Consider the following 22,706-nt stretch of genomic DNA (forward strand, 5'->3'; position numbering starts at 1 on the left):
TTTAATTATTACAACAAAACACCTAGTTTCAGCTTGGGGAGAGGGTCTCTATTGACATAAGCAAAGGTTATAAAATTTAATTAGCCATTCCTATCAGATTTATGGCATTCAAATTGTTCTGTGTTTCTTCCCTTTGATCCTTCCTGTACAATCCCCAAGATTTTTGTTCTGATCAAATGAGAATAAAGCTTACTGTGCAGAGAGAACTTTTCCTTTTTCTTCTTTTCTTTTTCCCCACCCCCTGCCCCCATTTGCACATTCTTACCATGAACCCCGCTCTTTGTAGGCAAGGTCAGCCAGTGTACCCCATCACGACAGGAGGATTCCGTCACCCCTACCCCACAGCTCTGACTGTCAACGCTTCCATGTCCAGGTGAGTTCCAAGACCCAGCACCTTCAACTGAAGCCATGAGTCACTTTTCAGAAAGTTCTCTGGATGCTCCCAGACCATCCGGGCGTGTCTGCCACGTGTAGGTCTAAGGGTGTAAGACCCATAGAGTGTTAGGCTTTTCTCCTAGAATGCACTGAAAAAATTGCTCTGAACTTCTCAGGTAGGTGATACCAGAATTTTAAGGTTGAATTTCTGAGTCAGTAGTTTTAAGAACTTAAGAAGGCAGGAAGAAATAATTAGGACATGGGGAACTTTTTAAAGTGTTAATTCTCTGTTGCCCTAAACCAGGGAAGAAAGGAAAGGGTATAGGTAAGTTTATTATTGTATATACAAAGAAGAATTTGAGGGAGGGTTATTGGTCTTTTCAAAGCTCCAGGCTCTTAAGCATAAAGGAAAAAGAGCATTCCCCTCCCGCCCACCTCCTCCCCTACCCAAAGACGTCTCTGTCTAAAGTATCAGTGTCCAGTAGAAATGGAAGGTGAGCCTTATATGAGGGGAATATACAAAGGGAATTTTAAGTTTTCTAGTAGCCATATTTTTTAAAAGAAGAGAAAAGAAAACTCAGACAAAATTATTTTTAGTGATTGATTTTATTCAACCTAATTAGTCAAAATATCATTCTGACACTTTATCACTGTAAAGCAGCTATTAATGAGTTCTTAACTTTTTGTGTACTTAGTTTTGGAATCTGATGTGTATTTCACACTTACAATGCTTTTCAATTTGGCCTGGACACATTTCAAGTACACAGTAGCCATATGTGGCTGATGGAGACCATGTTGGCCTGTGCGGCTCTAAATTTTTTGAAGTTTAAAAAAAAATCCTCCCTGGTGACTCAGAGGGTAAAGCTTCTGCTTGCATTGCGGGAGACCTGGGTTCGATCCCTGGGTCGGGAAGATCCCCTGGAGAAGGAAATGGCAACCCACTCTGGTATTCTTGCCTGGAAAATCCCATGGACGGAGAAGCCTGGTAGGCTACAGTCCATGGGGTTGCAAAGAGTCGGACACGACTGAGTGACTTCACTTTGTATCCATTCACATGTCTTTAAGCATATAAATGTATATACAACACATATACACATATACCCACTTGTGTGTACCTCGATCTTTCTAATCCCCGTGTTCTCCTTTCCCCCCTTTCTAATTAATTCTGGCTGATTTTTCGGTGACTGCTAGTTTATTTACAAACTGGTTGGCTGCGGTATGTTTAAGTAGTCACTGATTGCTCCTAATGATAGTTTTATTTTCTGTTCATCTGATTTTCAGTCAAGTTAATTAAATCGGTGGAGGTTTAGACTTTCCTGATGGGCTGCAACAACAAATCCATTTTGAGGATGGCACCTAATTAAATTAGCATGTATTTACATGGCAGGGATGCCATCTCCCAACCTCCTTCCCCAACCTCTGTAGCCAGCATGAGGACCCTAGACCAGAGGAAGGGTTGGAGAGATGGGCCACGATGCCTCTTTTCCTACTTACAAAACAGCGATTTTGGTGGAGGAAGGAGTAAGAACCGCACTCACAAAGAAGCATAAATTGTAGCATCTCTAATGTTTGCCATCGTGCCAAGGGTATCGTGCAGCCGTAAAGATCTGTTTCTCACGTGTGGTATATCATGTCAGTTTCTAAATCCACACCAGTATCGGTTAGGCGGGAAAATGCTTGTGTGTCCTCTCCTCTAGCAAGAAGAGGGAGGTTATTCTCATTAAATACTGTCACCACAACCTCGAAAAGCCTGGGAACGAATAGGGAGTCTCCCGGGAGGAGAACTGCTTCTGAGCACCTTCGGATCCTCGGCTCAGCCTCCTCTGAACCAGCATTCCTCCAACGCACCGGCTTGTTTTTCGTGTTTGTTTCTTCGGTGCATTCCAGAGGTTAAAAGCGGTGCGGTAATCGTAGGATGGGGATTGAGGTTAAGCTTATCGATTGAATTATCATTAGGAGGTTAGCCGATGATTTCTAGGTGGGCAGGGGGTGGAGGAGAGGAAAGGAACGGTGGGAGGGAAGGTTAGGGGGCTCAAGGTGCAGGGGGGAGGCGGCCGATTCCCCAGGTAGGCCTTATGAAAGGTAGCTAGTTAAAAAGCGTATACAGCAAATTAAATACATTATTGTGGTAATGGGGTGACAGAAGTATGGGTCTATTATACTTATGGCAGTTATAGGGAATGTAGGCAGCTTGCCCTGTTCCAGAACACCCTTTGATATTCATTCTCTTCAGCAGCGGGGCCAGGGCTTCTCAGAATTAAGTGATGGGTCATTATACTTTAAACACCATGGAGAAGCCTAGATTGGCAATTAAACAGCTCTTGCTGACACTCACTTGTGCCACCCTGTGACCCCCTTTAGATTGAGATGTTGGAGCTCCGGGCCCTCAGCCTGCTAAATTGGCGCAAGGCTCTTCTCCTGACGAGAGCGGGCTCTGAAATCTGCCGGCTTCAAAGGGAGCGAGATCATGTATAAACCATAATGTGGGTGCACCGTGGCTCACAAAAAATAAGGCAGGAAGAGATGAAATGTTACAAGTGCAAGGGGGGAAATGAGAGAATAATGACAAACCTAATGCAGCTCAAAGCAGGCTTGTTGCACAGAAAAATGCATCCCACTGCTTGTGCATAAAATCAAGGCCGGCAGATGACATCCAGTTAACAGAAACGTGTCAACAGTGAAGGGAAGCGCGAGTGGGGAAGGCAGAAGCCCCTGAGACAGCCAGAAACAAAAATTAGTTGTCCTTAACAAGTTAAGGTTCATCATTATATTCTGGCTTGGAGCCATGAAAGCAGACGGGGGGATATAATGAGCTGCTTAGAATTTTTAGGGTGTTTATTGCATTGCATGAAATAGTTGTCTGCAAAAAGGAATTTCTTACATGAAAGTATGTGTATAGCCCATACACACAGACACACACACACACGAGTCCCTTCCTCTGCCATACATTTCTCAGGTATATCAATATGTGTGTAGGTATGTGAACTTGGAAGTATTTGGTCTCCATGGCTGCACTGGAAATGCTTCCCCACCCCAGAATGTACTCAGATTCTGGCGTTTCACTGTGGTGTTTGGTGTATACACACACACACACACACCTACGTGCACGCAGAGTGTTTTTTATCTCTCCCGCTTCTCTCTGTCTGTACACATATTCTCATTCAGCAGGAAAGGAACATATGTATTTGAGGAATGTCAAGCCTTTAAAATTCACAGTAAAAGCTGCTGCTCCACCCACCGCTTCACCCAAGGGCTTCAAACAACACATACTCTTAACTTACGTTTTCTCAAAGGCCTTCAAACTCTGGGAAGGAACAGGGTGTAACTTGGGAGCCCAAGTACCTCCCAAGCTTTGTTCTTTATTTTTTGTTGGGGGAGAGGGGATGGGGATGGAAGTTACTTTTTTTTTTTTTTCTCTGTATCTCTCTCAGGGTTTTTCTTTTTTTTTTTCTCTTTTTCTTGACACCCTAAAAGAACTCGCATGACTCTTATTTAAAAAATCATGCTATTGTGACCAAACTTTGGTAAATTTGTTAAGGCAGCTATGGGAGAAAGCCACATCAGGGTAGAAATTCTAAGTCAAATGTCCACTGTGATTTTGGGCCCGCTTCAAAAATCTGCATTATTTATTGGTAGTTTCTCTGTTGATCTGTGCAGAGTCAGTTAGGACTTTAATTTTTCATCTTTCTTCTCATGAAGATTTGCTGCATTCTTTTGGTAAAATGAAAACTACTTAGATTTCCAGTCCACATAGGGAAAGAACCTTGTAAATAAGTACAGGATCCTTGTGAACTAGCTGTCACAATAAAGTCTCATTAGCACCTCCAGTGACCAGCAGAATTGACTTCCTAAAGAGCAGGTGGTCCTTCCCTGGTTGGTACGTGGGGTGGTCATGGTTTAGATTTATGCTGAAAGCAGCAGTTGTTTGATCTGGGTTCCCCCTTCACCTAAACTTGCCTGATCTTGTCAGGGCGGAACCTGGGGGCTGCCCTTTTTTGTTTTCTTTGGGAGAATTGCCCCTTGTAATCCCTCATTCCACTTTTCTCTACAGTAATGTACATTCCTTTAAGAGGGTGGTTCTTCTAACTGAGAACAAATTGTGACTCCCAAGCATATCAGAAAAGACGAGAGTTATAGGTTGCGTCCCGTTGTCAGTTTGGAAATGAACCAAGAGCATTTTAAAATTAGCTCTGAATGTCCTAACTAGTTTGCATGGTTGAGAAATGCCAATTTATGGCTTAAACCATGTCCAAAATAACATGCCTGAAACTAAACAGTATTAGAGGGAAAACACAGACTATTCTTTTCTTTGTTAATAATTCTGATCATCCTTTATAAGGTCTTCTAATGCATAGGCAGTATTTTAAGTAAAAGTAATTTAGGAACCCTAGAATTTTAGAGTGAGAAAGGATATACAAATCCCAGAATTCAAAACTTCACTCAGGGGGGTTGTCTGTGTAAAATGCTCTTTTGGGACCATCTCTGATACAAAGTTATTTAAAACATCCGTGACGTATGTTGGGAACCAGATGGCAGTGATTTGGATTCCCCCCATCCTTCTGCCTCACTCTCTCCCATTACTGTCAAAACGATGGGACCACAGCAGCAAAAGAGAAATAAAAATTTTATTGTATTCCCATCAATAGAATGAGGCCTAATGAGGCATGCGTGGCGTTGTCAAAAAATGTGTGTATACTTCAGCTGCGTTAATATTTTATTTAGCTGTCAATATGCAACAAAAGATTTCATCTTTCATTCTAGTGCTGATTAGGACGTAAGAAACAGTCTTAGATGCCACTAATAACGTCCTCCCAAACCAGTGGACTTGTGATCTCCAGCAAGTAGCCCAAGCCTACTTTGTTGCCCAAGTATACCGGCTGAACTTGTCTTTTGCTGAAGATGTTAGCAATCATAATGTCTCGTGTCAGTAGCAATAATGAAGGGGAAGATTGGCTTTAATGACATTGCGAGAATCATTATGTTTAATTTATCACTAATTAATGCTGACAGGTTTCATATGCCTTGGGTTGCTTTCATGTGAGTGTCACGTGCTCTTTTTCTTTTTAAATTGTGTGTACACATCCCTCCCCATTCATTCATTTTGATTCTGACGATTTACACAGCTTTCTGTCTTCTAGGTTCCCGCCCCATATGGTCCCACCACATCACACTCTACACACGACCGGCATCCCCCACCCGGCCATAGTCACGCCAACAGTCAAACAGGAATCCTCTCAGAGTGACGTCGGTTCACTCCACAGCGCGTAAGTGGCCCTCTTCTTACAGTGTGTTTAGCCCGTGGTGCCTGGGTGGTGGCCCTGCCCAAGGTTGGTCAGACTCCAGTAAGTACCTGCCTTTCAGAGAGGGAGGCACGTGCCCACTGTTGGGGGAGAACACAACTCTCTCTTTGTGTCCTTGGAAGGACTGGGATTTGCAACCACTTCCACCTGCCAACGTAGGAGACACAGGAGACTCAGGTTCGACCCCTGGGTTGAAAAGGTTCCCTGGAGGAGAGAATGGCAACCCTGTCCAGTATTCTTGCCTGGGAAATCCCACTGACAGAGAAGCCTGGTGGGCTACAGTCCATAGCCTCACAAAGAGTCGGACACGACTGAGCGCACACACCTACTGTCCCTGATCCCGCAAGAGATACTGGCTGAGATGGAAACGGTCACAGTGTGCTTTTCCCTCTGGCTGGGGAAAATTTTGTGTTTGTAAACCTTGAGAGTCCCTTGGACTGCAAGGAGATCCAACCAGTCCATCCTAAGGGAGATCAGTCCTGGGTGTTCATTGGAAGGACTGCTGTTGAAGCTGAAACTCCAATACTTTGGCCACCTCATGCGAAGAGCTGAGTCATTTGAAAAGACCCTGATGCTGGGAAAGATGAAGGGCAGGAGGAGAAGGGGACGACAGAGGATGAGATGGTTGGATGGCATCACCGACTCAATGGACATGAGTTTGGGTAAACTTCAGGAGTTGGTGATGGACAGGGAGACCTGGCGTGCTGCAGTTTATGGGGTCGCAAAGAGTCGGACACGACTGAGTGACTGAACTGAACTGAAACCTTGAGGAAGTGATGACAAAATCTCCCTCATCCCCCCACCCCCCAGGCTGTTTTTGTTCCATTTCCCAGGATGGCGAAGACCCAAAGTAGAAGTGTGCTTCTCCTTCTGAATCACTTAGGGCGTTGAGCAGGCAAGGGGGTGGGCTTTCTGCTGTGGAGAAAGCTGACCTCGAGATTGTTCATCGGGTTGCGTCTGTCTGTTTTGTCCCTATCCAGAAAGCATCAGGACTCCAAAAAGGAAGAAGAAAAGAAGAAGCCCCATATAAAGAAACCTCTTAATGCATTCATGTTGTATATGAAGGAAATGAGAGCAAAGGTTGTAGCCGAGTGCACGTTGAAAGAAAGCGCAGCCATCAACCAGATCCTGGGCCGGAGGGTAAGTGGTGTGCCTGATGGGAGAAGAGGGCCAGAATAGGACATGGTGGGTGGGGTGACATGTCCCTGTCCCCACTGGTTTGGAGCGTCCTTTCCCTTCAGCCATACTCTGACTCCTTCTATGGTCTTTCTGGAGTTGGAAGCAGTAACTGCCTTCGAATGATGTTCACAACAGCCACACCCTGGTCTTCCCCACCTGCAAAGAGCAAAGACTTGAACATCATAGATGACAAGTCAGGTTTGGTCTGGGCCCTCCTGTTCGTGCCAGGCCCCTGCAGACTGTAGGCATCTGCAGATGACACCGTTTGCGACGGAAGCACTGTCCGTCCCCCGGCCACAGTGTGGCTTGTGACGTTCCTGTGTGTCTCTCTCTCCCGTCACCCTGTCCCCTCCAGTGGCACGCGCTGTCCAGAGAAGAGCAAGCAAAGTACTATGAGCTGGCCCGGAAGGAGCGACAGCTTCACATGCAGCTGTACCCCGGCTGGTCTGCACGGGATAACTATGTAGGTGGCTCCTTTTTCTCGGGACTAGAGACTATAAAGATGTGGTGGATGTCCATCTGGACAAAAGAAATGTAACCTGCCAATCTGAATTGGGCTTCAGTACCACTCAGTCTGCCCAGTTATGGCTGTTAGCACCTTACCTCAGCACCAGATTGGAGGATTCTGTCTTAGCCTCCTGTAGGGCTCTATCAACATGGGATAGTTCTTCAAGGAGGAGGAAGGGGGCTGGTGTTCCAGCTCAGGGGACCTGTGGGGCCAGGTTAGGGCTGTTCACACCTTCTTACCCACATCTTTGAAGAGACATGGCTCTAGAATACACCCAGTGAGGCCTATGTGTTTCTCAGTAGTGATGCCAGCTGGAAGGAGGGCATTTACTTCTTTGCAGCTGTTCTAGCAGGGCCTCCACCCTTAAGAGGGAAAAATGAAACCATTGGTTTAGGATGTGGTACAGTAGAAGTTGGAAGCCTAGTGCATCTTGAGAGAGGCATGATGGGAACATCTCTGAAAGTAAGTAGGCAGTAGAGGCCATCTTTTGGCAGAATGGATGAAGTGACACAAGGGAGGTGTGTGTGTTGGGTGATGTGTGTGTCCGTCAGCTTTTTGTTGGCTCTGGGGTTTGCCTAATTCGCTCTCCTGAGTTTTAGAAAACACTGTGGGGGTTGTTGTCTTTGCTAATCACAGTGATTGTGACACTCTGGACTCTCCTCCTCCCATAAACTGGTCTCTTCTGTCACCCCTCAGCATTCTTTCTTAGTCTGTTTTTTGGCCCAGGAACTCAAGTTCTGGGCTCATTCTCCTCTCTCATGTATGAAATGTCTCTTTTTTTGCCTCATCCTTCATTACATGGCATTTAGTTTCGTGAAGTGATTTTTACCATCCACTCCTCGGGGGCAAACGGAACCCGTCTTAATGCTGGCTGCAGGCATCTCCTGTTTCTTGTTGATGGTACTGAGCCATGGATGGTTCTCCTACCGTCTGTGCTCCCTGACCTGGTGCTCCTCTGGCCTTCACCTGTCTGTGTATGTGAGTTGAGATCCATTCAGGTACCGCTGTTTGTGAGCTCACTGTCAGCACAGTATTGTGGCGATTGAGTTGAACCAGAGCTCACTCAGAACTTATCCAGGAAGCACAGGACACCTGTGTTGAATGTGTGGGTCCTGGGCAAAGACTGTTTCCTGCTTCCGCTGCCCCGCTGTTCCAAGGGTCATCACTCTGTAGCCTCCTACCTTTGCACACACGCGTGCTTCTCTGCTCTGCCACGTGGACGGGGAGGACCGAGACGCCCGTGTCCCCTCGTCGGTCCCACGCACTTCACTCAGCGGTGGAGCATCCTCCTCCTGGGGAGTCGAAACAGAGTCAGTCCTTGTACTTCTCGATGACACACTGGCTCCTCTCAGAGCCCCTGTCACTCACAGACGGTCAGGCACAGGCTCTTAACTGCTTGGGACCTTTCCATTCGTCCTCAGCATGTGTGCGGTTGAGGAGCCTTTCTTCTGGAGCTGAAAGGATGAGGATAAGAAAGCTAATGCTCTCCCACAGGCTTGCTGTTCACCCCCACCTGACCTCGAGGTGGAGACTGCCAGCAGTGGGCAGGCCCTGCAGCTCCCCACACATAGAGCCATCTCATTTCAGGACAGCTGCTCTCCTGGTTTCGGGTCAGAAGTTCTTAGAGTTCATCTCCAGCTTCTCCCTGCTACAGACCCAATTCTTTGAGGAATCTAGAATGGTATCACAGAGAGGAATTCAGCGACTCTCTAGGTATCCTATCCCCAGTAGACATTTTGGGTCAGATGAGAGCCTTCATGTACAGCTGTGCAGGGCGTGCACTGCACAACTTTAGGGTGTGCCATTCACACTGTGGTCTGTGGGCATGGTACCTCCTGGAGTTGTATAGGGTGATATCTCCACAAAGGTATAGGCTGACTTTGTGAGAGCTTCAAAAGAATACTGCCATGGACTTTCCTGGACTCAAGACAAGATATTGCTCGAGGCTTCTTAAGAAGTGTTTTCTAGGTTTCCGAAGGTTCTCAAGACACTTGAAATGATTTTAGCTTGGTTTTACATAGGGATGAGGTTTGGTATAATAGGGGAACCCCTGAAAACACTTGCGAGGTCAGGTTTAGAGGTAATGTCTGGATTTGGAGCTGTAGGAGCTTTGCCACTTGTAAGGAGTGCTGTCAGATTCCTTTATCAGAGGCTCATTGCACGTGGCCTTGAGCACACACAGCCCTCCATTTGTTCCTCCTTTCGTTCTTCCTTCCGCTCCCATTCACTTCTATCTCATCTCAGGAAGTGGTCTGTGGAACAAGAATTAAACTGTTTAGAGATTCAATTGTGGTGGAAACTATTTAGCATTTTTTTTTTTTTTACTAACGACATAGAAACTTCTATAAATTACTCTGGATGTTGTCAAGTTCTAAAGGTTCTTCTGGAAATTCTGAACTAATATCCTTTTGCCTCTTGCACGTTCCTGCTTTTCTAGCCCAGTGGTGATAGAAGCCTTTATACGCTACCATAGCTAAATAGAATTGAGTAAAACAGTCAAATTTGGGGGGTTGGACTTGGTACACACTCTGGAACACACAAGAAAAGATTTCGGTCAGAGAGTGATGTCTTAACCCTTGACATTGTAATAGATCTTACTTCCTTTCTAGCTCTTCTATACTGAGTCAACAAGATAAATCCCCAGTAATTTGCATATCGTGAGTTTTTCCTCCCTCACCACCATGTTTGAGACCTTTTCTTTCATTTGTTACATTTAAAGAGATAACTAGGTGGCCGCCTCCCTTGAAAGGCATCTTCCTATTCTCTTCGCAGTGTTGATTTGTTCCTTCATATCCTCTTCCAGTTAAAACCCAGTCCCTGCCCTCTAGAAGCCTTTAGTCTAAAGGATCATTGCCTCAATCATGAACATGTCAGTTTTGTGTCCCACATGGATGGCTTCCCAGGGGTGAAGGAGTTGTCACCTGCCTTTCAGAATATATTTTAAGAGATTGAACGTGGGTGAGCCCTGTATCAGAGATGACTGGGAAGCCCTTGACTGCATGGATGGCTCACTGCCTGGAATTGAACCATTTCTGTGCCTGGCTGAGGTTTTCCTTCAGGTTCCTAAATAAACTGAAACTAGCTCCTCCTGCCTGTTCCAGGCTGGCCAGGTAGTGCTTTGCTTCTGACGTAGGAGAGGCACAGACATGAAGGTGGGCTGCTAGGGTTCATGAGAAAGCACACAAACTCCTTTCTTTGCTTCTTCTTTAGAGTTGTATTCCAAGGAACGGAACATGTTTCTAGTGGAAACAATGAACTGAGGGCCCAGACAGATTTCCCTGATGCCACAGGCCCCCAGATTTGAGAGGCTTTCTGTAGGACTCTTGACCCTCAGGTAGATCTAAGACTCTGAGGCATCCCTGCCTTGGCGCCCCCTCACAGAGCCGTGTGGGTTCTCAGGTTTTCTGCCTATGGCTTTCTTTCTTGTTTCTTCTTGAGTTGATGTCAACACACCATGCGAACTTGTGAAAGTCACTCAGTCATGTCCAACTCTTTGCAACCCCATGGACTATATATATGGTCCATGGAATTCTCCAGGCCAGAGTACTGGAGTGGGCAGCCTTTCCCTTCTCCAGGGTATCTTCCCAACTCAGGGATCAAACCCAGGTCTCCTGCATTACAGGCAGATTCTTTACCAGCTGAGCCACCAGAGAAGCCCAAGAATACTAGAGTGGGTAACCTATCCTTTTTCCAGTGGATCTTTCCGACCCAGGAATTGAACCGGGGTCTTCTGCACTGCAGACAGATTCTTTACCAGCTGAGCTACTAGGGAAGCCCAAACTAAGCCGACCACCAGGCAAAGGATGTTTGGATATTGTGAAATAAATAGACGTGACATTTTGCTTGTGACATTTCATATAGACCAGGCAGCTAATTCATGTGGATGGGACCAGAGCTATCAGGCTAAGGGAGAACTAGTTTCAGATAAGGAAGGAGGTGGTTACTTCTGCAGAATTCATCCCCACTCCCATTGCATATCCACATCTGGGGGCAGACTGGCAAGATAGCAGGGAGGGTAAGGTGGAGAAGGGGAATGACTCCATGCAGTGCTTGACCCATAATCCATTAACAGCCTTCCTCAAAAGACAAGGCAGTAAATGTAAAGGCAGCATAGCCTAGTGGATAAGGGCTGTGGAACCGAGATCACCTGGGTTCCCATCGACAGCATCATCTGATAGCACCCCTGTGTCTCAGCATCCTTACCTGTACAAGCTGATGGTGCTCGTGCTTGTTGTACAGGATTGTGTGAGGATAAATGGGTCACAGGCATAGCACACTTAGACCATGTCTGGCGCATAGTGTGTGCTCAGTAAATGGGAGCTGTTATTACTAGGAGCATTACGTGTGTGTTGGTTACTCAGTCGTGGCCGACTCTTTGTGACCCCACAGACTGTAGCCCGCTAGGCTTCTCTGTCCATGGAATTCTCCAGGCAAGAATCCTGGAGTGGATTGCCATTCCCTTCTCCAGAGGAACTTCCCAACCCAGAGATCGAACCCTGGTCTCCTGCATCGCAGGCAGGTTCTTTACCAATTGAGCTACAGGGAAGTCCATATTACTAGGAGTATTACAGTCATTACGTAAGTGGAAAATGGTGAGGACTAAATGTCCTCCTTTATGGATGTCCACTCAGCAGTTTGAAAAGGAGCTCAGATGGTTTCTGGTTTTATTTCGCCTTTGTTTTTTCCCCCTTCTGACTTTAAAATCAAGACCCATGCTACAGTGCTAAGAAAAATCCCCTGCTAAGCCTTAATTTTTTGATTCAGAGCGAGCAGCTTTTGGCGTCAGTAAGAGATTTGCATGGGGCAAGGGGTTCTCATGGCCATCTCAAAATCATTCATCCGTCCCTTGGTTCTTGGGTCACTTCCAATCCTGTCTCTCCACGCCTCTCTGAAATCTTTCCCCATCCAGGCCTCATTCCCCCTTTTATGGATGCTCTGGATCAGGTTTGAGGGTGGACACAGATCTATAGGAAAAGAAGTCCTTCCTGTCGGCCCCACTGATTCCATCTCTTCCGCTGGGCATGCGTTCCTCCAGCTGGAGCACAGTTGAAGGGCACTTGGACTAAAGGGGACCGGGGTTGGAAAACACTCAGGAATGGGTGTGGCTGGAGATGGCAGGTGGTGTCCCCCCTCCTGCGTCCTCCTCTCCAGGTGAGCCCAGACGTTGTTGTCCTCCCAGCTGTTTCCTGAAATAATGCCCTGTGTTTCATCTGTTTATCTAGGGGAAAAAGAAGAAGAGGAAAAGGGACAAGCAGCCCGGGGAGACCAATGGTAAGTTAGAATAAGCAGGATAGAGGAAGGGAGCTGTACTCTGAGGACCACTCTTTTATGTCAGGCTTCTGTCTGGGGGAGGCAGGAGAAATTCAAGGCCAGGACGTTGTGGGGCGGGGGGAACCCATCTTAGCCAGCCTTTTTGTTTATGCATTTTAATTAATTGCTTCATGACTGCCCTTTTAAAGCTAGTAACATTCATTGTTGCATGAAAAGCACATTGTAAGTCTAGTGGAATGTGTTTTTAAATAACTGCAGAGCCTGTAAGCGGAGAGCGGTAGGCATGCCTAGACGGGGATTTATACAGTCTGCTTATTTTGTATGTGTCTGAGTAAGGATGAGGAGCGGGGCTAGGGGAGCAGAGGGGGTGTGTGCGAGTGTTTGATGTTAACTGGGCTGTTCCTGAATGTTCTGATGCATGCCTTTACAGTGGTCTATTGCACCCGATTTAAATTAAGGAGGTTTGTCATTCTCTAGAAGAAATTAGAAATACTGCATAGGCAATCTCAGAGGGCCCTTTGAGAAGGCCAGGCTTTTACAAACAACTACAAAAACATTGTGAAGGCTTTGTATAATTTGTTCTTTTTTTTCAGAACACAGCGAATGTTTCCTAAATCCTTGCCTTTCACTTCCTCCGATTACAGGTGCTAATGTCATTTTGAGTCATTAAAATAGTTGATAAACTGTTTTTTAATTTTTCTTGCCATTATAGTTTTATTAACATGAAAACACGTATGACCTTTGAACATTCTTTAAAATGACCATCTACATGATTTCGTATGTTTCAGTAGATTTTTTTTTTTGCTTTTGTTGTTTTTCGTTTTGAATTTAATTTAACTTCTGCTTTGTTTATTTATTTTTCCCGTAACAGTTGTTTAAGCCATGATGACAGTGATTTAGAGTTGAACTAACTGTGCAAATTGAATATGCAGTATTTCTTTCAAAGAGACTGGTTAAAAAAAAAAAAAAAAACCAACAACAACAAAATGGAAGGAATTCAGTAATAAACCTCCTTAATCTAATGGCATTTTTTCATCGCTCCCACTAAGTTTTCTCACGCAAGCATGTATCCGCAGTATGATTATTTTTTTCCTTTGCTTTTTTTTTTATTTTCGTTTTTTTTCTTTTACTTTTCTGCTCATAACTTGCAAATCCACTAGCATTTCACTGACTGTACCTGCTTAAATGCCGCTGTGAGCTTCTAACTAACTCCTAACAGCTCATTCACACAGCCTATTGACCTTTATCTGTTCCTCTCTTAATATTAATGAAAACAGATTTAAAGAAAAGATGAACACTCCAAAAGCTGCAATATCCCAGTACCACAGCCCCTTTTCTTTCTTTCTGTTTCATTTTGTTTTGTTCTGGTTTTATTTGTAGTTTTTTGTTTTTTTTCTTTTTTAAACTGTTGTCCTCTGAGAAGAAAAGAGCATGTGACAAACTTAATTCCCTCCTTTGCTTTATTTTCTTCTTTAAGAAAAACAAATTGAGAGGAAAAAAAGAAAAAGCAGAACCAAAAGAAGAAAAACGTTATTTAAAAGCTAGTTCTTGAGGAGCTAACATCCCTTTATCAGTTCAAACGAATCGGAGAGACAGTCCTCAAAGAAGGGATACTGCAGCTTTATTTGCAACAGCTAATTTCACGAATTGAATAAGAATGTGATTTTTTTTTTTACCTTTTTTTTTTTTAATTAAAGAAAGTTAAAAATCAAAGTCAATATTTTGTAATTAGTAACCAGGTCATTGATTTCTTCCCTTTTTTATTTTTATTTTTTCTTATTTGTATCTTTCTCTTCCCCCCTCCCTCCCTCTCCCTCCCTCTCTCTCTCTCTCTTCTCTTCTCTCCCTCTCCCATGTCCTCCTCCTCTGCTCGCTTCTCTCTTGAACTCATTCAGACCTGAGCGCTCCTAAGAAATGCCGAGCGCGCTTTGGCCTTGATCAACAGAATAACTGGTGCGGCCCTTGCAGGTGTGTATAGATTTCCCAGATGCGCTGTGCTGGTTTGCAGCTGGTCTATTCGGTCCTTTCCCCCCTTCTCCGGCCTGTTGCTTTGTAGCTCTGTGTGTGGATCTTAGGAGACAGGAGGGCGCGGGACACTGCTCTGTGAGGGACGTGCTTGTCCTCCTCGCTGCTGCTAGCCAAAATGCCACTGTAAAACAGCATCATTTGTGCCTCCTTGGGTCAGCGACAGCAAACCCAGCGCGCCCCCTCCCAGGGAGTGTTGCCTGCCAACCCCTTCTTCCTGACCGCCCGGGATGGGGGCTCAGTGACATCCATCGTAAGCCTGGCCTAGGTAGAAACAAACAACATCACCTTCTCCCCTTCCTCTTCTCTCTCTGTTTTTATTTTTTTATTTTCTCCTCGTTTTTTGGTTTCTGGTTGTTGTTTTTTCTTTTTGTGTTTTATCGTTTTATTATTTTTTCTTTTGACGCATAGAAGTCCTTTCATGTCCTTGGTGAGGGAAGACAGACACATAGAAAGAACCAAGGTTATAGCGAAGACAAGTCAGCTGTAGCCGAGATTTTACATCCAACTGAGCACGACCCACCATTGTGTTGTGTTTTTTTGTGTTTACCTTATGCTAACAGATGCAAATACTCCAAAGAAGTGTCGGGCACTGTTCGGGCTTGACCGACAGACTTTATGGTGCAAACCGTGCAGGTATATTCCCTACTGCAAGGCCTTTGGGAAAAATCAAAGCATTCTGTCCTTCTGGTACCTTAGTGCGTCAATGTATTTTGACCTCATTCCCATCTACTTCCCCGCTGGCATCAATGACTAATGATCCTCATTCTTCAAAATTTCCTTGCTAATTTTATGCTGTGTCCTCTCCCTACTTTTCTCTTTCTCTTTCCCCTGCTCTTAAAAATAACATATCCCTGGTGGTAGGACCTAGGCCACAGCCCTCACAGACGAGGACGGGCACTTATCCTTTTGCTCTGAAAGCCGGCATCCTGGATCCGGCCTGGCCCTGTCAGTGCTTCTGTGGCATGTCTGCAGGACAGAGGGAGACCCACCGTGTCCCGAGGTCTGAACGAGCTCAGATTGGCAGTGATAGCATTCCCGTGTACTTGGGAGTCTAGACACTTGGAGAAGGACTCTGGGGGCAGGCTTCTTTTAGTTTTGTTTTGTGTTTTTGTTTATTTTCTGTTTCAAAACCACATCTCTGGACAGAGGAGCTTGGTTAGCTGACATTGTTTTACAGTGCTGAAAAGAAGCGTGGCATTGAACGGCATGCACCAGCTACAGGGCCACAAGCAGAGGTCACGTACTGCAGTGCCGCTGGCCTGCACAATGGAAAAAAAGAAAGATATATATGTATATGTATCTATACATATATTTAGAGAGACAGAGCTCTGGTTCCAAAGGGAATCAGAAGAATCCAAATTAAACACCTGTGTTCCACCTGCAGGTTCCATCCAACCTGTAATTTCAGGGAAGGTATAGGTACTTCCTTCTTGGTGGAGGGATACCAGCTAGTTCCTGTCTCATTTCCTTTCCTTTAATGACCACCTTTGGTTAAATTTGTTGTTTCTTTGTTCTGATCCAAGCAGTCTTTGAATTTGGAATATTATGATGGTAGGTATCTCAACACCCAAACACGCCGCCCTGTCTGTAGTGCCTCCCTTGTCACGTGTCCCTCTCCTCCACGCCCTTGCCGTGTGTTCCATGTTTAGACATTAGCTCCCATGTCCATTCCATCACGTGCATGCCTACCGATCTCCTGTGTCTCTCTCCCCCTCCCCCAACACCTTACGAGAGATCAGCGAAGCACCTCGTGTTGACCAGACGTTGAGGGGAGCTGGGGCCCAAGAGTCTTCCTTGAGAGAGACCTCCCTCCACAGGCAACCCTCTGCCCATTGAGTGAGGTCGGGGGGCCTTGGGTGCTCGTCCCAGCAGGATAGGGAACCCCCACCCATTCTGTGAGACAACAGTGTCCCTGGAGGTGACAAATGGTTTTGCCACTCAGTCCTGGGACCTTGTCTGTGCAACGGAAAATAGTTTCATGGTGCAAGCTGGTGGAGGGCGTTAGAGATTTCACTAGGGCTGGCCTAGAAGATGGAACCTCTGATGACCCTTTATAGGCAGTGAATTTGTATCAGACCTTTATCTGTGCTGAGTAGGAAGACGACTAGCTGCAGAATCACCACTGGTTAGCTTATCACAGGGCACACACCTGAGGGAGGGTTAATCACGCTCTGTAGAAAGGTGCGACCGACACCATTGTGCGTCCCTCGCAGTGTGGTTTGTTGCCTGGTTTGTCCATTTGTAGGAGGTGAGTGGTGGTGTATGAATCCCTCTTACTGCTTTGGAAGCAGTTAACTGTGAGTTAGACCTGGCATTTTGAGGGCTGAAAGTTTTCATGTCCAACGTTGACTAACTAGATAGTCCCTTCTCAGACCCAGCTCCAACCTCACTTAAACCCTGAGTGTGGAATCCTCCTCAGAAACAAGAATTTTCGTGACGTTTTTAAGAAAGCAAAACAAAAACAGACGACCCCAAGGCTTCGGAGCTGCTTCATAAACATGGTTTTCTACAGTGCAGCTCGGGGGCAGCCGTCAGTGTGCAGCGTGGCTGCTCAGATGCTGAGCCGTGCCCCCCACACCCCCGCCAGTGCCATCTTTCCTCTTTCCTGCCTCAGCACCCTTGGTCCTTCCCCGGGGGCCATTTTTCCTTCATTGGGGTGGTTGTTTCCCGCTCTAAAAGCTTTAGCAGTACATATCTGCTCCTTTAAGGGCGTGATTCCAAAACAGGGTCAGGAAGAACTCTTACTTTCCTTTCAGAACGAATCCGTAAGAAGCTAAAAACCGATTTTTCAGGGGCCACACCTTGATGAGAGGTGGAGCCTAGGTGGGGGAGGATAAGAGAATGGGTCTTGTCCCTTTTTTCCTCAACTTTTCCTCTTGACTTTGCTAGGATCTCTGGCTTGATGCTAAATCAGTAATACAAGATGTGCTTTTAAAACATAATAAAAGAATTTGCAAAGCAAGGCATTTTCTGGCCTGTCCAAAATGTGTGGGTTCCAGCTGCCATCTCCTCTGCCACCTCTTAGAAGGAGCGGTCACCGTGTCATTCATAGTCCTCGTGTCTTGTGTTCAAATGCCCCCCATTCATCCCCAGGACATGGAAACTTCATACCACGAGGAGGGCAGAACGGGGGGAGGGGAGCACCAGAAATGTTCCCAGCTAATCAGGGCTCCTTGCTCCCTGCACAGGGTTTCTAATTTTACTTGACATTTGAGGACATTTTAACAAGATTCTGTTTTGAGCCCACCAAGTTGCTTTTCCCATCTTTTCACTTTGCCCTAATATAGCATGGAACGCTGCTGGATGTCATTCCCTTGTTTCCTGTTATTTTTCCCCCTGTTCTTTCTTTGTCCCTTTCCTCTTTCCTCTCATTTGTCCCTTTGCTTTCTCAGTTTTGCTTATGGCCCTACCTTTCTTCTCCCATTTTTAAAATGCATGGACATCTTAGTTTTTTGAGCATGTTTTGATCTGCAGGCTAAGGTGGTTTAAAACTCTTCAGAGGCTTAATTATTTTATCTTGGGTTTCTGGGATGGGAGCAGAACCCACAGTCCATTTCAGTCTATCCCAGAGGAGGAAAAGGAACCTTGTCAACTGGAAGGTGAAGGCAGACTGCCCTCACTTTCCTAGAGTTCCTTCCAACCCAGAGCAGGGATGGACAGGCCCTGATGCCACTGGCCCAATGGGTCTTGGCCTCTGGGAGGCAGGAAGGACTGAGCATGTGCCCTTTCACCCCCCCACCTCCCCTCCCTCCTGCCATCTTGCTGAGTCCACACACCATGCACTGAGGGTCATCATCAGACAGCTCTGGGGCACAAACCCAAGGAAGGACTCAGTGCACTCACTTCCTTTCAAAGGCCACTGACATCTGACAGTGGTGGCCTTCAACTGGGCAGCATCTTGGTTGCTTTCCCATGACCGGAAGTCAGCCAGTACTTACACACTTGTTTTTAGACAGTGTTATCGGCCGCGGTTTGGACTGTATTCTTAGGTCAGCACATCCCCTGTATCTGCATTATTTTTAATAGCATGAGTGGGGTTGATTGCCAGGATCACCTGTGCTACCACATATGATCCCATCAAACTGGGATGAATACTAGGGGGAAGCTGTGAGGTCACACACTCTGTCTCGAACTGACTTCGCCCACCTCAGATGGATAAGCACTAGAGGCTCTGAAATTCTCAATCCTATTTCTTACATAAACAGGAAATGGAGAGGGGAGACTCTGGTTTTGGCGCAGGGCAAAATTAGTCTTTCTGGTTTAAACACTACTCCTGATAACCCCACCCCCACCCCACCCCCCATTCAAGAAAGTCCATGCTGCAACTCCCTGGCACTTCTTCTTTGTCATTTCCTTGTGACGGGCTGACCCTTATTCACTGGCCCTGGCATATGGACCAGGGCAAGTTGCCCCTCCATCCCCATTCTCACCATCTCTCCTTCTAGCCTTCTCCCTATGGGGTGGGGGATGGGAAGACCCCAAATCTTAAAAAAAAAGTTTGAATCATAATTTAATCCACAACCTGCAGGCCATACAACCAGTTATTCTTGTTCCTTTGGATCATTTTCTGTTTTTCTTATTCTTCCCCCTCCCCCATCTTTGTTTATCCTCTTCTACCTGTTTTTTGGTGGTTTTAGTTTTTTATTTTTGTTTTGTTTTTGAGTTTATTTGGTTTTCTTTTTGTTTCCCTCTCCCCGCCTCCACGTCCCCCTTCACAACTGATTCTGACCTCTCTTGATTTGGTGTGGTTCTTAACAGACAAGCCCGAAAATTTCTCTGGGCGCCAGCAGCCTCTGGTGGCGGTGGTGGTGGTTGGTGGTTGGTGGTTGGTGGTTGGTGGTGGTAGAGGTGGTGGGATAAAACCTTTCCAGCCTCTTGCTCGTGCTGCCTTTAAGCTCTGTGGGCTCAACAGTCAGCATTTTGGGTTTCAGATGGATATGAGGCGCCTGGGGAGGGAGCTCTGTCTTTCTCTTTCACACACATGCATGCACACACACACACACACACACACACCCATTGAGGGGGTTGGGGTAGCAGTGGTGGAAAGGGAGGGGGATGGTTACCACGGGAAATGAAGGGATGGCTAAGCCAAAGCAGAGAGCCGAACAAGCCCTGAGCTCCTCGGTGTGGACGCAGCCGCTTTGTGTCCCGGTCCGCAGGCGGCGCCCTGGGGCCTGCTCGCTTGTATTTGCTCAGGAGTGGGAAGGGGGCGTTTAGCGGGGGCAGGGAAGCAGGTAGGTAGGGCGGTGTGCGGCCTGGCACACTTGATTCGCCAGAGCGGGCGTTGCAGCTCTGAGCCGGGCGCCCCAGCGTGACGCTAAACGTCCTCTGGGTGCCGGGCGATGTCTCCCCGGGGGGCATCGGGCCTCTCGGCTCTGGGCAGCAGATAACTCTGTGCCTTGGCACCTTTGCCCTTTATTCACAGATAACTCTCTCCCCTCCCTCCCCTGTTTCTAGGAGAAAAAAAAAGTGCGTTCGCTACATACAAGGTGAAGGCAGCTGCCTCAGTCCACCCTCTTCAGATGGAAGCTTACTAGACTCGCCTCCCTCCTCCCCCAACCTGCTAGGCTCCCCTCCCCAGGACGCCAAGTCGCAGACTGAGCAGACCCAGCCTCTCTCGCTGTCCCTGAAGCCCGAGCCCCTGGCCCACCTGCCCATGATGCCGCCGCCGCCCGCCCTCCTGCTCGCCGAGGCCGCGCACGGCAAGGCGCCCGGCCTCTGCGCCAACGGGGCCCTGGACCTGCCCGCCGCCCTGCCGCCGCCCGCCGCGCCCGCCGCCCCGCTGGCACAGCCGGCGACCTCTTCCTTACATTCCCGCGGCGCGCTGGCCGGGGCGCAGCCCCAGCCGCTGTCCCTCGTCACCAAGTCTTTAGAATAGCTGTGCCCTGCTCAGCCCCGCGTGCTTCGTGGAGTGTGTCCCTTCTGCTTTTTCCTTATTTCGGTCCCGCCCCGCCCCGCCCTCCTGCCCGAGTTTCGTGTTGTCTTTTACGTTTGTGCCACGTGGCTACATTAGTTAATGTTTATCGAGTTCATTGGTCAATATTTGACCCATTCTTATTTCAATTTCTCCTTTTAAATATGTAGATGAGAGAAGAACCTCATGATTCTACCAAAATTTTTATCAACAGCTGTTTAAAGTCTTTGTAGCGTTTAAAAATATATATATATATACATAACTGTTATGTAGTTCGGATAGCTTAGTTTTAAAAGACTGATTAAAAAACAAAAAGAAAAAAAAAAAAAGAAGCAATTTTGAAGCAGCCCTCCAAAAGGAGTTGGTTCTGTATTATTTGTATTAAATACGAGCTTGCGAACCAATCATTTTACATCTGGTTTTTAAACCATAAGGGCACAAGGAATGCAGTGCCATTTACTTTTTTTTTTTTCTGTGTGAAACAACTTTTATTGTGATGTTACTTGTTATTGTTTAAATGTACAGAAACAAAGGGTTAAAATGTGTTAATATACCTTGTTCCATGGTGTTGTTCTTTTGGGGGGAGGGGGTTGCTATTCAACAAATAATGGAATCACATTGCTGTTGGACCAGTAGTATTTATTGCTTTAGAGATTGCTCGTCGAACCTGTACGTTGTCCCTTTTAAAATATGTTTTCCTTTTTCTTGAAACTGTATAAAGTTTTTTTTCCCCTTAGCATAAGCATCTTATATATAACAACTCATTTGTACAAGGTTTTTAAGTTTATATATAAAATGTGTATATATATATTTTTTGTTTCCCTTTTGGACTTTTTTTTTTTTTTTTTTTGCCGTATGAAACCCAGATACCGCCAAATGGACATTAATAGTTGCATTAAAGGATCAGTAGCATTAACAAAAGTTGCTTTAAAAGCCATTATATAAAACAAGACTTGAACATTAGTGAGGGAATCTTAGCAACGCTGTACCAGCAGTAGTGGGAATTGTCCCGTTTCCCCTGTGAACTCACAGGCGAGCACCCTGCACCCTGAGGACATGGACTGACCGTGTGCAAAACTTTTTATGTGCCAAAATTCTCAGTGACTTTAGCTTTCTCCCTCTTTTTGATGCTGTAATTTTCGTTCATCATGTTTTGCTGTGATGTTACATAGGTAGATTTGTATGTAGTTTTAATGTCACCTATAACAAGACGTGTTTGGTAGCAGATTGTCCAGAAAGCATTTTAAATGAAGAGGTATAAACCCTTAAGGGCCAAAAATTCTGTATATTAGATTACTCTTAAAGGAAAAATCAGCTGCCGCTTTTATGTACCTGTATGACATACAAGTAGGTAGCAAACTTTAAAAATAAAAAAAAAACCTAGGCATGTTGATGTTACAAAATGCTGTATAAAGCTAAAACCTGTTCATTCAGTGCCATTGTAGTTGACATGAAGCGATTGTAAAACTGTCTCCGGTTTTTCTCTGGTTTATTAAAATGCTAACTATAACATTTTTTTGTGAATACTTTGAATGTTTCCTAACAATTGTGATGTTACTGTTCCGTTTTATGCTCTTATTCCAATTTCATTTTTAATGGTTTGGAAGCCATTTTTGTAATGAATAAATGTTCATGCTGTACAGTATCTGTAGCATGCCATTCTGGATTAATAAAAGCAACTTAGTATGTGCAGATAAAGGCTGGTCACTTGTTTCTGTAATTTGGGTTTTATCTCTGGGGAAACTAGATCTGCCTTCAGCAAGAGAAATGTGTTCCCAAGGTGGAACTTGAGACCCCGTGGTTGGTGTGGGTGATGGGTGGTGATGTGGATACCAGAAAGGGTCCCTGAACTCTTTTTATTTTCCCAGCTCATTCTTAATGCCTGTTTGGCATAGGTTGTGTACCTGGTTAGTTCATTTCTGAAAGCAAATGTCACTCTTAGGGCTATAAGACTATCACTCCGATATATCTGAGTTGGCCCTCTGAGTATCACGCAGAAATGATTTAATTCTTATTAATGAAACTTAGTTTACCAGGAGGGAATTTAAGAAAGCACATCATTACCATTTAAGGATCATTGATGTGAAAGTATCCTTATTTCTTTGTAAGAATCACATGCAAGGAGGGATGC

At 45.8% G+C, this 22,706-nt stretch overlaps 1 protein-coding gene across 30 annotated transcripts in view; it reads left to right on the forward strand.

The window, feature by feature from the left end:
- The window catches only part of TCF7L2 (transcription factor 7 like 2), a 205,139-nt gene extending 182,849 nt beyond the window's left edge, over positions 1 to 22,290 (forward strand). For 7 of the 30 annotated variants that reach the window (XM_055424621.2, XM_055424622.2, XM_055424630.2 and 4 more), the window contains 8 exons: positions 287 to 373; positions 5,499 to 5,639; positions 6,656 to 6,815; positions 7,210 to 7,317; positions 12,585 to 12,633; positions 13,227 to 13,277; positions 14,529 to 14,601; positions 20,119 to 22,289. In XM_055424621.2, the coding sequence (XP_055280596.1) occupies positions 287 to 373; positions 5,499 to 5,639; positions 6,656 to 6,815; positions 7,210 to 7,317; positions 12,585 to 12,633; positions 13,227 to 13,277; positions 14,529 to 14,601; positions 20,119 to 20,539 (1,090 nt within the window). In that variant the 3' untranslated portion in view covers positions 20,540 to 22,289. Of the gene's footprint in view, positions 1 to 286; positions 374 to 5,498; positions 5,640 to 6,655; positions 6,816 to 7,209; positions 7,318 to 12,584; positions 12,638 to 13,226; positions 13,278 to 14,528; positions 14,602 to 15,221; positions 15,296 to 20,118 lie in introns of those variants that run through there. The other 23 variants (XM_055424624.2, XM_055424625.2, XM_055424632.2 and 20 more) reach the window with 11 other exon arrangements.
- Positions 22,291 to 22,706: the final 416 nt, after the last annotated feature.

This window comes from Moschus berezovskii, chromosome 12, assembly GCF_049115385.1.
Source record: "Moschus berezovskii isolate FMDL1 chromosome 12, NW_MosBer_1.0, whole genome shotgun sequence".
NCBI lineage: Eukaryota > Metazoa > Chordata > Mammalia > Artiodactyla > Moschidae > Moschus > Moschus berezovskii.